Source organism: Aquarana catesbeiana, linkage group LG08 (genome assembly GCF_042186555.1).
Source record: "Aquarana catesbeiana isolate 2022-GZ linkage group LG08, ASM4218655v1, whole genome shotgun sequence".
NCBI classification, from domain to species: domain Eukaryota; kingdom Metazoa; phylum Chordata; class Amphibia; order Anura; family Ranidae; genus Aquarana; species Aquarana catesbeiana.
Genome location: NC_133331.1, coordinates 285344637 through 285359936, shown reverse-complemented (window position 1 = coordinate 285359936; position 15300 = coordinate 285344637). Strand labels below are relative to the sequence as shown.

Here is a 15300-nt window from a genome sequence, read left to right as displayed (position 1 = left end):
GGAGATGGGATTATGGTGTGGGTTTGTTTTTCAGGGGTTGGGTTTGGCCCCTTAGTTCCAGTGAAGGGAACTCTTAAGGCATCAGCATAACAAGACATTTTGGACAACTTCATGCAACCAACTTTGTGGGAAAAGTTTGGGGATGACCCCTTCCTGTTCCAACATGACTGAGCACCTATCGGGTTGAGGTCAGGACTCTGTGCAGGCCAGTCAAGTTCCTCCACCCCAAACTCATTCATCCATGTCTTTATGGACCTAGCTTTGTGCACTGGTCCAAATCATTTGGTGGAGGGGGGATTATGGTGTGGGGCTGTTCTTCAGGGGTTGGGTTTGGCCCCTTAGTTCCAGTGAAGGGAACTCTTAAGGCGTCATCATACCAAGACATTTTGGACAATTTCATGTTTCCAAATTTGTGGGAACAGTTTGGGGATGTCCCCTTCCTGTTCCAACATGACTGCGCACCAGTGCACAAAGCAAGGTCCATAAAGACATGGATGAGCGAGTTTGGGGTGGAGGAACTTGACTGGCCTGCACAGAGTCCCGACCTCAACCCGATAGAACACCTTTGGGATGAATTAGAGCCAGGCCTTTTCATCCAACATCAGTGCCTGATCTCACAAATGGGCTTCTGGAAAAATGGTCAAACATTCCCATAGACACACTCCTAAACCTTGTGGACAACCTTTCCAGAAGAGTTGAAGCTTTTATAGCTGCAAAGGGTGGGCCAACTCAATATTGAACCCTACGGACTAAGACTGGGAGGCCATTAAAGTTCATGTGTGTAAAGGCAGGCGTCCCAGTACTTCTGGTAATAAAGTGTATATGAATGGTTATCATTGGAAAACAAGGGGAACGACTTGTCATGCAACTTTGACGTCCAAAGTTGCATGACAAGTCGCGCAAGTGTGAATGGAGCCTCAGACTTTCAGAGCATGCAAACATTGATCATAGGAGTTCAGGGGTTTCCAGTGAAGGCTACTGTTAATTCTACATCATACAAAGATGTTCAGACAATTGTTTTTTTTTTTTTTTTTTTTTTTTATTGAAAGCCTATGGCGTGCATAACACACCCCAAAAAACTTCACCCGGTGCATAAAAAATGTGCACACACATAAAGAGTGAACACAAAAAAGTGCAGACGGGTACACAAGACGTGCCAATTCCCTGATCCCCCGGGGCGTTAGGCTCCAGACGAGGACAAAGGTACTTTACTATGGTCTATCTGGCCGAAACCAGACAGACCCCGTTCTCTGGAAGGTCTGCCGAAACAGACCCACCCAAGTACTAGGCAGGGCTCCCCCGAAGGGAGACCCCGTGGGTTAGGGCGGACGAAGCCAGAAGGCCATGTCCACCCCTTCCCAAGACTTTCAGGGCTGGCCCGAAGACCCGCCTTTACTCATCACACAGTGAGACAAACGTGAACAAGACGTGACAAACATAGGATTCAATCAAAAAAAAGAAAATAAATAGAAAGTGGGGAAGGGATAGTGGAGAGGAGAGTGAAAAAAGGTGGCCATTGTGTGAAACAATGACCAGGCCCTCCGGCCAGGAATAAAAAATTCCTCTGCTCCTAGCCAAAAGGCCCGGCCCAAGAGGCAGGTGCTAAAAAAGCGTGTTGTATGGTGTAGTAACCATGGTGCCTCAAATCAAAGTGACTGCCACTCACAGTGATTTTATGGCACCCCTGGGCTGCCACTCCAGGGGCACTACTCCATAGGCTTTCAAAGACCAACCCTGGTCCCCAGCCCAGACCACAGCAGACCCCACCCCAGGCAGAAAGGCATAGAGTTCTGGAAGCTTGGTGAGAGCCCTTTACCATCAGGCCTCACCCTCGTTCCGTCCCTCGTACCTAATTACATTCGGGAAATACTGGTCGCTCCCCCGGTGGGAGAAAGGGGAGCCAGCGTTCTCTCCCGAATAACTGTCCGGAGCTAGATCTGCCCCAATCCAGGCCAGAAGGCCAGGGTCCCGACCCTCCGGTTCAGACCCTGTGGTTCTCCGTCCCCATCAGAAGGCTTCCCTTTCGGCTACAAACCGCTCCAGGTCACCTTTACTCCAGCAGGTTTTGCATAGCAACCGCCATCCCATCTCTATCTCGCCATAGATCAGGGACGGAAGCAAGCGCCACCTCCTGGAAACTGATAAGAACAGATACTACACTTGATCTTAGCCAAAAGGCCGAGAAGCGATCTGAAGATGTTCAGACAATTGTGCTTATCGAATTAGGGAAGGCCCTTTTCTGTTCCATCATGACTGTGCCGCTCTGTACAAAGCCAACGCCATAAAGACATGGTGTGACGGGCTTGGTGTGGAGGAACTCGAGTGACTAGGACAGAAGCCCTGACCTCAACCCTACTGAACACCTTTGGAATGATGACTGTGAGCCAGGTCTTCTCACCCAACATCAGGTCCTGACCTCACGGATGCAGTTTTACCTGAATGGGCAAAATTGGACCCAATCCAAAATCTTATGGAAAGCCTTCTCAGAAAAGTGGAGAGGGTGCTATAGCTGCAAAGAAAGGAGGCTCGATATTAATGGTCACGGTTTTGGAATGGGATATCCAACTAGCTCATATGGGTGTGATGGTCAGGTCTCCGCATGGCCATATAGAGTATGCAGATAAGCATTTCTGTCCTCATTTTGACTTTTGCTTGTGGGCCCACCATGCTGTCTGCAGGTACATGAGGGTGCGGGCCCCAAGAAGGGTTGGGAGGCAGAGTTGAAGGAGCTTACTGGTATTTACATACTACAACCCACAAAGGATAATGCTTTTTGCTAGAGGATGGCTCCCAGGTTGCGGTCCTTAGACACACCCGTGCAGGCGTGTGTTGACCTGGAAAAGAACCGGTACAGAAAGGACAAGCAATATGGGGGACATGGACAGGCTGAAGATCGGGGCAGGCAGTTGGCAAGTGTGATCCATTACAGGGCTGAGGTCAATACCGGGGGGAGGTGGGAACAGGTGACACCGGGGTAACTGGTGGCAGTGCAGTCACAATAGTGCACAGGGGGACAGTCTCTGGAGGGGATTATTATTTACTTTCACTTTCAGTGATAACCCAATCATCAGGACAAATAGAGAGGGTGAATCTCCCTATCTGGGACACCAACAGCAATAAAAACCAGACAGGGGCTCTAATCCTCTTCCACTCTATCCAAAACTGAAAAAAAATAAAGTTTTGCCTTCAGGTATACTTTAACCACTTCAGTCCCCGCAACGTATCGGAATGCCGCGAGGTTAAAGTGGTTAAACCGCGGTGATGTTTTTTAACAAATTTTGACAAATTTGTTAATTCGGAAACATCCGAATTACCGAACACCCGTTTTTTGTTTTTTTTTTTCTTCTTTTTTCTTTCTTTTTTTTTTTAACCACTTTAGCGAACACTTTCGAGAGACTTTATTCAACTTTACGTTCATTTATTGTCTCTTTCTTGATTTCACATCATTGTGGTGTTTTCTTATTTTTACTATTATCAAAAAAATTTTCCAAGTTAACGAAAACCCGTTTAACAAATTTTTACGAATATTCGTAAATTAGCAAATTAGAAAATCTGAAATAACTAACTAATAATAACTTAACTATTACTAACTATTAAATTACAGGTATTGGAATTTCCTTTCAAATTTGTCTGTTAGTGAACGTAACGAATACGAATTTATCCGAAGTTACGAACTATCCGAAATAACGAATGCCGCATCTAAACGAATGGAACGGAACAAATTGATAATAACAAATAACAATAAAAATAATAAACACTTTTTACTATTATTATTAATTCATTCCGTTCCATTTGTTTAGATGCGGCATTTGTTATTTTGGATAGTTCGTAACTTCGGATAAATTCGTATTCATTACGTTCACTAACAGACAAATTTGAAAGGAAATTCCAATACCTATCATTTAATAGTTAGTTATTATTAGTTAGTTATTTTTTTAAATTTTTGGATTTTCTTTCTTATTTTTGAATTTTTGAATTTTCGAATTTACGAATTGCGGTCATAACGAGTGACCCGAAAATTGGAAAAAAAACACAAATGAAATGAAAACGAACACATTTTTCGTCGGTGCACATGTCTAATCCCGGTAACTTTTAGAGCCAGGAAAGCTTTTACAGGCAGCAAAAGGGGGTCCCCATCTCCCCCCCCCCACCACCCTCCGGCCTCTCCTGTTCCCACCCTAGATCTCTATATAAAACCTGTCACTGCCCATGCTATCACAAGGAATGTTGTTCATCCCTTGTGATAGCAATAAAAGTAATAAAAAATAAAGAGACAGTGTAAAAATAAAAAAAATTTAAATAAAATAATAATTTTTTTTTTTTTTAAAGCACCCCTGTCCCACCGTGCTCGCATGCAAAGGCGTCGTCCCCCGCATACGTAAACGGTGATCGCACCACACATGTGAAGTATCGCCGCGAACGCCATAGCAAGAGCAATAATTGTGGTACCAGACCTCCAAACTGGTTTTTAAGTACCGTAATTTATCACCATTCCACAAGCATGTGCAATTTTAAAGCGGGACACCTTAGGGGTATCTATTTACTTGGCGTAACATCATCTTTTATATTTTACCAGGCATAAGAGTATTATATTAATGTGTATTTTTTTTTTAAACTGCATTTGGAAGACCGCTGCGCAAATACTGTGTGATGTAAAAATTTGCAACACCCACCATTTTATTCTCTAGGGCTTCTGCTTAAAAAATATATATTGTTTGGGGGTTCTAAGTAATTTTTTAGCAAAAAAAAAAAAAGCAGATTTTTACATGTAGGAGAGAAGTGTCAGAATTGGCTCGGTCTTCAAGTGGTTGTTGCGTGTGTGGCCAGCATAAGGTGGCATCTTCCAAACACAGCATGGGTTTCTTCCTTTGAAGACATGGCAATTTTGTGTCCATTTCCCTCATCCAACATGGAGGCTTCAGAATTCACGCCCTTATCTATTGTGGCTACTTTATCAGGCATGCCCTTGTTCTGACGGGTCGCCTAATCTAACGAAATACGCTCTCTCTCTCTGCCCACACTTGCAATGGCCACCTAACACTCATGTATCTCCACCATCTAGCCAATCCCAGACATGGAGATAGTAGGAGGTGACTGCTACTGAAGGCTGCACAGAAATGTGTCTTCAGTGCAGGGGGTCATTGTGGCCATTTTTATGTAGCCCACAGGTGACTCTGGGGGTGTTTTATTATCCTCCCCCAGGAACAAGGGAAGGAGATACAACATAACATCATGGCTATTTCCCTGCCCCCCCTCACATCAAAATTGGGCAAGTACAGGTATTACAATGCTGCCATTTGCACGTTGGTGGCCATTTTCTTGTAGTCCAAAATGAGGACAGTTTGTTCTATGCAGGTTTGCCTCCCAGAATTCTCTGCTTCCTGCTTTGTCCTGTGCTAGGCTGCTGTGCAGAGTCTGAAAAATGAGAAGCTCCTGCAAGAGGTTACATCCCTGATTTATTACAGTTTACTTATTTATGTAGCATTTGACATCTTCTGCATGAATTTAGAGATCTGATATTATTGTTGTCGTTATTACTAATATTAATTTATTATCATCACCAACATTATTATTATTACTGTGATCATCCTCACTCTTGCCACTTTGGATTTCCACCTATTTTCTGTCCTTGACCCGATCTGGGGAAGTTTGCATGTTGTGTACATCATGGTCACTGAACCCTACAGGCAGGCCATCAGGGAATTTAAAAGGCTAATCTGTGTTGCTGGAAATTGGAAACAAATATGACTGGTCTGGATGTAGGGAGCATAGGACTGCTCTAGAGATTGCCATGTTAAAGTAAGGTGTGCTGGACACCAGAGGTCGTATCATGGCTTGGAAGTAAGGCATCCTCCGTCAGTTCTGTTGGGGCAGTGAATGGGAATATGAAGAAGACCCTTGTTAGGGTTATGTCATGTACAACGTAGAAAGGATATTTTGGTGAACTAGGGAATGGTGAAAGGTCTTGTGAAATGGATCCAACGGAAGGCAAGATGTATAAACCTGGAGGAGGAGAGTGAAAGGCAGATGGAACCCTTTTGGTATTATTAGATGTGGTTATGGTGGAAACCAAAATCCCTGGTTAGGGATATAGGGAAACCAAAATCCCTTGTTAGGGATATAGGGAAACCAAAATCCCTTGTTAGGAATATGCCATGTAAAACGTAGAAAGGATGTTTTGGTGAACTAGGGAATGGTGGAAGGTCTTGTGAAATGGATACATTGGAAGGCAAGATGTATGAACCAGGTGGAGGGGAGTGAAAGGGAGATGGAACATTTTGATGTTATTAGATGTGGTTTTGGTGGAAAACAAAAAAGCGCCATAATATTCCTCCAGATTAAAGGGGGTGGGATGAGCTCCTAATGCTTAATGCTCATACAGCTTGGTTATTGTTGCCAATGTTATATATCATTCCAGTGCCTTGCAAAGCACATGACATCATTGCACCACTTTGGTCTCCCCAACTAACCCAACGAGGATGGACAGGAGCCAGATAACCAAGAGGATATTTGATCTAACCCTGGAGATCATCTACCTGCTGACTGGAGAGGTGAGGATTCTGGGAGGTCACATGACATCACTCTTATCTCTATTAATAAAACACAGAGCTGACAGGAGAGGTGAGGGGGATTCTGGGAGGTCACATGACATCACACTTACTAACATAATATCGTTGTCGCGTTAATGCAGAGTTTCCCCGACGTGAAATCTGGTGATCGTGTGACCATCACGGTGCCTTCCCTTTTGATACCCAAAAAGAAAAATGGAGAGAAGATTCTAGAAGCCACCAAGAAGATCGCTGAGCTGTTATCTAGAGAGGTGAGCAGTGCTGGGAATTCTGGGACATTATCCAGTACCAGACAAGGGATGTGTCTGAATGGTGACTGTATCATTGTGTGTGTCAGGTTCCTATAAGGTGTCAGGATGTCACTGTCTTTTTGTCCATGGAGGAGTGGGAATATTTAGAAGGACACAAGGATTTCTACAAGGATATCATGACGGAGAATCAGCCGCCCCTCACATCACCGGGTAAGAGGAGACTTTATTGTAAAGGAGAGAGCAGTACGGAGGGTCCACCTAGATCCACCATCATCTGATAAACACATAGAAACAATGTATTCAGTCAGTGTGTGTGTTTCCTACAGATGGATCCAGTAATAGGAACTCACCAGAGAGATGTCCCCATCCTTTGTATTCCCAGGATTCCACACAGGAAGATCACACCATCCCTGACCAATATGAGGTAGGCAAAACTAATGATCACCAACACATTGATGAGAAGATATGTTGAGCATGAGGTTGAAGATATGATGGTGTGAAAATATGTTGCTACATGACTAGATTTGCTGAGAAGTCCTTTAGATGTTCTGTAATAGTAATCTTCCTTGTACAGGAAGGCTAAACTCCACTGTCTCCTTCTAGGGAGACATCCTTATAAATATTAAAGTAGAAGACATTGACGAAGAAGAGATAAATATGAAGGATGATGAGCCATGTACGGAAGAGGAAAACCCTTCAGAGATCAGCACAGGTGAACAGTAAACACTAAATACAGATGTGATCCAGAATCTCTCCATTCTGTCTTTACATCAGCCTTTTTTCTTTCCTTATCCTCAGTGGTGGCTTTTTTGGAGGGTGTCCTTCCTTGTAGTTGGATTTCCACTTCAAGAACAACCCATAGGGTAATGGTAATACCCCATAAGTTGGTATTGTGGAGAAATCCCATTTCATGTGGATGAAGTCCTCCCTCCTAGCATTTGTTCGAAGAGTCATTGTCCAATGTCAGTACTAAAAGGACTTCCTCGGCCATAGTTGGAACCTTTCGTTCCTCAGGTGGACTCTATTTTGGGTACCTTGTGGGACATTTTCCGAGTGAAAATAAGTCTTTGCCATAAGGGCTTTAGTTCCTTTTAATAGCCTTTCAGGCCCTTAGATGTCCTCAACATTTTTCCTTTGAGACATTGTCCAACGTCAGTACCAGAAGGACTGCCTAATCCATAGTTCGAACCTTTTGTTCCTCAAACAGACTATTTATTTTTGGGTACCTTGTGGAACATTCCTCGAGTGGAAATTAGCTTTTTCCATAGGTGGTTTTAGTTTCTTTTATAGCCTCTCGGGCTCTTGGATATCCTCGCCATTTTTCCTTGGAGGCATGGTGCAATGTCAGTGCTAGGAAAACTGCCTTGGCCAGAGTTCGTTCCTCAAGTGGACATTCCTCAGGTTTGAGTCTTTTGTTCCTCAGACAGACTCTAGTAGGTTTTGGATACCTTGTGAGACATTACCTCATGTGGAAATTAGCTTTTTCCATAAGAGGTTTAAGTCTTTTTTATAGCCTCTCAGGTCCTTGGATGTCCTCAACATTTTGCTTTTGAGACATTGTCCAGTGTCAGTACTAGAAAGACTGCCTCATCCATAGTTCGAGCCTTTTGTTCCTCAGATGGGCTCTAGTTATTTTTGGGTACCTTGTGGGACATTCCTCAAGTGGAAATGAGCCTTTGTCATAAGGTTTTAGTTCCTTTTTTTAGCCTCCAAGGCTCTTGGTCCTCCGTCATGCCTTAGATCTGGTTGATGAAGGCAGATTATGTTACCAGCAGAATGATGACTTCACAGCTCACTGATTTCTAATGCAAAGTTTGTAACAAGTCAGCCATTTGTTTTTGCATTAGAAATTCTTGAATGTCTTGGGTGCCATAAGTTAATTATCAGTGAGCTATATCTGGCCACCATGTGGGCACTGGCAGACATTTCAGATCAAGCTGAAAGTTGACATGGGGGTAAAGGTACCACAGATTAGCTTCCTTTGGAGCAGCCTTTCTCAACAGAGAGGAACCCTTGAAACAACCTTCCAGTCTCAGGGAACCCCTGCTAAAAATGACTATATCTACAACTCATGATACATTAGTGTGATAGTCAGTGGGAAGAATGTTCCCTACACTTGTGGACATTGGGAATAATTACCCCCTTACAGATTGCTAAAAAAAGGTCATTAATATCAGTGGGAACTTATTTGAGGGACAGAAATTGCTCATTGCTCAACGAACCCCTAGCAACCTCTGGAGGAACCCTAAGGTTCCATGGAACACTGGGTGAGAAACCCTGCTTTAGACTGTAGAGTTTAAGTCCCAGGAGTAATTCCTCAAAGCTAAGTTTTCGAGCCAAATAGAAAAGTCTAATCAAAATTGATATTCCAGTTTCAGGTGGAGTCTGGTGGGCTCCATGCCTTGAGCTTCTTATTTCTCTTAGTGGTGAGATATCCCCGCTATCGTTCCAGGCACTGTCCCTGTGTACTTTGAAATTTAGGATGTTTTTGTCCATAATCTAAATAAGAGGTTTGTGAAAAAGTATTCTAAATGAATAAAATAGTGGCGCTATAAATACCATGAATAATTGAATAATAGTGAATAATATACATAATAGTGATAGCTAATGGTATAAAACACAACAGCTGGAGGTGCTATAGTTATACCAAACAACTATATAATATATAATCGTGATACTTCAAATGAATAAACCTTTCCTTTAGTGACAAAAGAGAACTATAAAACAGGTAAAAAATCTAAATCAAAAAATGAAAAAACAGTTCAAGGTGAATGTAAAACACCAATCTGCCTGTGTCATAGACATCTCCTCCACCACACCGACTGTGATTGTGATCCACTCTTATGGAGCCGCACTCACCAGAAAATATTGCCTTGCACTCTCATGCTCGGCGTATAAGCAACGTGGAAACACCCAAAGGGCTGCTCAGACTGGATGGAATTGCGTCCACAGCAGATGGGGTTCTTTAATTAGCAGCACTCCTCACCAGGCAAAAGTGTATCTCCATGAAAAGAAATAATGCGAACATGTAGTAACAGATCCACAGCTCACGTACCGAACTCCAAAAGTTTTTGCCTGGTGAGGAGTGCTGCTAATTAAAGAACCCCATCTGCTGAGAGTGCAAGGCAATATTTTCTGGTGAGTGCGGCTCCATAAGGATCACAATCACAGTCGGTGCGGTGGAGGAAATGTCTATGACACAGGAAGATTGATGTTTTAGATTCACCTTTTAATACACATTATATTGCATGGACTTTATCTCAGCAATCATCTTCAATATTGCATGAACTGTTTATTGATTTTTTGATTTAGATTTTTTACCTGTTTTATAGTTCTCTTTTGTCACTAAAGGAAAGATTTATTCTTTTATTTGAAGTATCACTATTATATAGTTGTTTGGTGTAACTATAGCACCTCCCAGCTGTTGTGTTTTATACCATTAGCTACCACTATTATGTATATGATTCACTATTATTCAATTATTCATGGTATTTATAGCGCCACTATTTTATTCATTTACAATACTTCTTCACATTATTTCTTTGGCAGTTGGCAGCTACAGGTGTTACAGTTTGGTTTGCACCATAGCGCAGTGGTGGTTCATCAAGTTTTTTTTGCGTGGCACTTGATTACCGTTTTTTAATAAATAAGAGGTTTACCTTGTTCTCAACCCAAAATATTAAATATTGACAAGGTTTAGTTCAGCCAATGGCAATGCAACCAAGAGTTAGCAATATATAGTGAATCCATGTGTTTAAAGTGGAACTACACTGCATCTGCGCACCACAAACCAAAAACACAGTTTAATTCAGTTTTAATAATTAAAGCAAACTCCCCCATCCATCCATGTCTCCATGCTTTATTTTGCTGAGAACTCAATTAAAAAACACCCTCCTAGCATTTCTGGCTGTGGTTATTTTAAGTAAGGGCGGGTGATTCATGTAGCATTTAATTCCTGGAATCAATCTGCCCTTAGCTCAGGCATGCAGGGAGGAGGGTGTGCTTATCTGAGAAAACCCCTCCTCCCCTTCTAAAGACTCCTGGGGTGTATGACATCATTGGCCTAGGTATGGAAACCAGGAAGTAACAGTAGAAATGTAAAAAAAAGCTCAAAACAAGTAAATATGATATACTTTCCTATCTACTAATGCTGGCAGCAAAATGATTAAGAATAGTCAATGTTGATTGAGAGAGTGAAGTTCCACTTTAAGGGAGCTTGTAGGGTAAATAGGTCTACTTTGTGTATTAAACTTGGCCACATTTGAGTAAATCCATCTGATATTTGCCATACTTATAATAGACTTCCAGCATAGATAGGTGGTTTGTAGCTCAAACGTTCTGCCCTCCAAACCCTATGTATCTGAAGATCTTTTTTCAGTGGAAGATCTGTGTCCTCATATATGTTGTGTTCACCCCCGGCAGATGGACGCGATGTCAGGAAAACCATGGTTGAACCCCTTCTTTCATCTCCACATTGTGACCTAGAAGTTACCAACCTCAGAAAAGACTCTACCATGGAAAATACCATAGATATTCTTCCAGGACTTCATGGACTTCAAGATCCTGAGAGTTCTTCTACCAGAAACTCGGACACCGTTCTCATACACAACCAACCAGAACATTCCAGTGGCAATGGAACCCCAGAACCTTCTAGCCCTGATGAGGTTTCTCCAGACACTACAGATACCATGGCATTTCATGCAGCATACACGGACAAAAATAAATTATATCCATGTTCCGAATGCGGGAAGACTTTCGTTCTACAACACATCTTTGGTGGACCTCAAAAGACGAGCACAGACGTCGAGCCATTTACTTGCTGCGAGTGTCAGAAATTCCTCACGTTAAAGCCAGAGCTCGGTCACCCTAGCGAGGGTAAGAGCAGGGCGAAGAGGTTTGCCTGCTCCGAGTGCGGAAAACGCTTCAGCCGAAGGTGCTACCTGTTCCACCACGAGAGCATTCACGCCGGGAATTGTGAGTACCAGTGCTCTGAGTGCGGCAAATGCTTCACCAACAAGTCCAACCTCGTTGTGCACTACAGGTCACACACTGGGGAGAAGCCGTACCCGTGCACCGAGTGCGAGAAGCGGTTTACCCACCGGTCAACTCTCGTCAAGCACCTCAGGATCCACACCGGCGAGCGGCCGTACTCCTGCCTCTATTGCGGCAAGGGTTTTGCACAGAAATCCGGTATTGATAGACATCAGAGGATTCACATGAAAGAAGTCAGTACAATAATTATATAACTTTTTGATTCATCTTCATGGGCGGATCGTGACCTGCTAGAGTGCAGGTTTGTTGGTATCTGCACCGTGCATGCACCCAATCTCTCCAGTTTTTAGTCTTCATATGTCACACCCAGTATTGTGGCCAAGTAGGTATAATACCCACCAGGGATACTATGTACAGGTTGTCTGGATTTACCCCCTTACCCCCAGTCTCCTCCATCTTGGTCTATCATCTCATGATGGTTGCACAAAGGAAGCTATTTTGTTCTGATTAGAGACAGAAAGGAGGGTTGTGATCCCTCTAGAGTTCATTGTACATCTCTATATATTAAATCTCATGTAGAATATTGTATATTATGTGCTGTGCTCACCATCTGATGTAATAAAATCTGCTTTCATCATATGTCTACAATTTTTTATAATGTGCAAGGAGCCCATACACTTTTCTCTCATCTGCCTCTCTCCGTCAACTCCAGAGGCACAGCGATTGTCCTAAACGCCAATGTATGTATGTGTGAGTTCCCGAGTCTGTACACCTGCAGTGTCCATTATGAGGGGTTCCCACCATTCCTGTGCTGAGTTCCCAGGTCTGTACACCTGCTGTGCCCATTATGAGTGTGCTGAGGGCAGACCTGCATGCCACCTGTCCTGGATCAGCGTCACGAGTTGCCATGCTGCGGGTGGGTCACCTGCCAACCCCATAGCAACAGATGGCACCATGCATACTGCCCTAGAGCGTCATTGGTTGCAATGCTGCTGGTGGCTGGCTTGCCAGCACCATTTCAACTCATGATACTGATTTAGGGCAAACTGGGTCCCTTGCTTGGGGACCCCAAACAGCATCTCAGATGAGAAACACTGCTTTGGATAATCTATACTGGTATGGGAATCCATGTTTACGAATTACATTCTGCAATAAATGTTAATTGCTAAAACAAAGACTGCGTGAATAAATTGACCCAAAAGCATTTTAGGTTCCCTTTGAAGCTGAACCGAATTACACAAAAAAACGCTACAACTCAACTTTGAGGCTGGGTTCACGCTATTGCGAATTGGATGCAGATTTTTCCACATCCAATTCGCATAGCAGGAGATTGTGACTGGTTCTCCATGGAGCCGGTTCCCATATCTCCACAGCGGCTCCGGTGCAAATTGCACCGGAGCCCTGTGCGTCTTTTGGTCCGTTTCAGGTCTGAATTCAGCCAAAAATTCGGGCTGAAATCGGACCTGAAACAGTGAATGGAGACGCACCAGACTCCTGCTGTGAGCTGCTGTGATCTCCTGTCTGAACCCAGCCTAAAGATTATATTCTGTAAAAAGAATGTTCCTGACTGTAGATCACAATTATGAGACCTTTCCTAGCTCTTCATAGTCCCAGTATGAGTGGTTTATGACTTCTGCTCCTATGCCACCCATTGTCAGGTTTTTTTGATGTTTGCCGTTCTATCTCTTGGGTTTGACACCTAGCAGAAGAAGACTGAGTGTTTGGCTGTCTGGATCTAGAAGTTGCTTGGACCAACTTGTGGCAGTCTAGATGCACCCAACTGATATGATTACCACAACACACCCTGCTCCACCTAATACTTTGTGCCATCATTGGTAATGTTACAGGTATATTTAGACCAAAGCACCAGCTTTGTCTTGTTGGTCCGCAGAGAATGTTTTTTCCCTTAAAACTGTTTTGATGGGATATTAAAGATATAAAACGGAGGTACACACCTTTGTAAGAGCAATGGACTTCACTTGTCATGGATCTGTTGTGAGATTCAATGGACATACAGTATATCTCTTTTTTTTTTTTAAGGTAACTATTACATTTGATCAAAAGAGCCAATTACCATTGTAGGCAAAATAGTGCAACCATAAAATTTAGGCCACTGGACCAACACATTTAGTTCTGGTGTCCAAACCCATACATAGGCTGGGTCCATCATTTCTAGTTGCTGGTTGGGCTTTTGTTGTACCAAAAAAATTTTGGCACACTGGACCGACACAACCAGTCCTTGTGGCCAAACCTGTAGAACTTCAAAGTACCCAAGCTGGTCCATCATCACTAGTTGCTGGTTGGGCTCTTGTTGTACCAACATATTACTGTCCTATTGGGCCACCACAGCCAATCCCAATGGCCAAACCTATAGAACTCCAAAGTACCCAAGCTGGGTCCATTAATTCTAATTGCTGGTTGGGCTCTTCTTGTACGAACAAAATTTAGCCCAATGGCCAGACACAACCATTCTTGGTGTCTAGACCTGTAAAGCTCTGAAGTACCCAAGCTGGGTCCATTATTTCTATTTGCTGGTTGGGCTTTTTTTGGGCTAAATTTGTTTTTGGCAAAAGGAGCCAACACAACCAGTCCTTGCATGTAAACCTGTAGAGCTCCAAAATACCCTAGCGGGATCCATCATTTCTAGTTGTTGGTTAGCCCAATAGGTCAATACAACCAGTCTTTGCATCTAAACTTAGCTAACTCCACCCAAGCTGGGTCCATCATTTTTAGTTGCTATTTGGGCGTGTGTTGTATGAACAACAACCAGTCCTGATGTTTAGGCTTGTAGAGCTCCTAAGTACCCAAGTTGAGTCCATCATTTCAAGTTGCTGCTTGGGCTCTTGTTGTACTAACAAAATATAGCCCAAGGGGCCAACACAACCAGCCCTTGCGCCTAAAACTGTACAACACCAAAGTACCCAAGCTGGGTCTGTAATTTCTAATTGCTGGTTAGGCTCTTCTACCAACATAATTTAGCCCAATGGGCCAACACAACCAGTTCTTGAATCTAAACTTGTAGAGCGCCAAAGTACCCAAGTTGGGTCCATCATTTCTAGTTGCTGTTTGGGCTTCCAATCCATGGAACATATAGATTATATTATATGTACATATACTAGGAAACCACTGTTAGTAGATGTGCTGTTAAAGTGTATCTATAGCCAATTTATTTTCTTTTGGGAAGTGCTGGGGATGGTTAAAACCTTTTGCAAGATTTTTTTTTGTGGTCTGTATCCCATTGGTGACTTCCCTTGATTCAACATGAAGTGAAAGGAAATCTTTCCAATATAAGGGACACTTGTCACCGAAACAGGCGTTCCCGTTGGAGGATTTTCTGCTTACCTCTTGTAAAATTTTGGATTCCCCATCACTTGTTGTCAAATCTCCCCAGCAGTGACAAAGGAAGCAATGACAACCTGAAACAGATTTAAACCAAAAATGTTGGCTTTAGATACGCTTTAAATTACAACTGAAAAATACGACACAAT

At 43.1% G+C, this 15300-nt stretch overlaps 1 protein-coding gene and 1 pseudogene across 1 annotated transcript; one reads left to right on the top strand and one right to left on the bottom strand.

Annotated features, from left to right (window-relative positions):
• Positions 1 to 2057: 2057 nt before the first annotated feature.
• Positions 2058 to 2190, bottom strand: LOC141106926 (U2 spliceosomal RNA; annotated as a pseudogene).
• A 3139-nt stretch (positions 2191 to 5329) lies between these two features.
• On the top strand, positions 5330 to 12449 carry LOC141104631 (uncharacterized). The gene is made up of 7 exons (XM_073594285.1): positions 5330 to 5442; positions 6419 to 6551; positions 6692 to 6820; positions 6907 to 7030; positions 7147 to 7244; positions 7424 to 7532; positions 11243 to 12449. The coding sequence occupies exons 2-7, from the start codon at positions 6480 to 6482 to the stop codon at positions 12064 to 12066; spliced, it is 1356 nt and encodes a 451-aa protein (XP_073450386.1). The 5' UTR covers positions 5330 to 5442; positions 6419 to 6479; the 3' UTR covers positions 12067 to 12449.
• The last annotated feature ends 2851 nt before the right edge of the window (positions 12450 to 15300 follow it).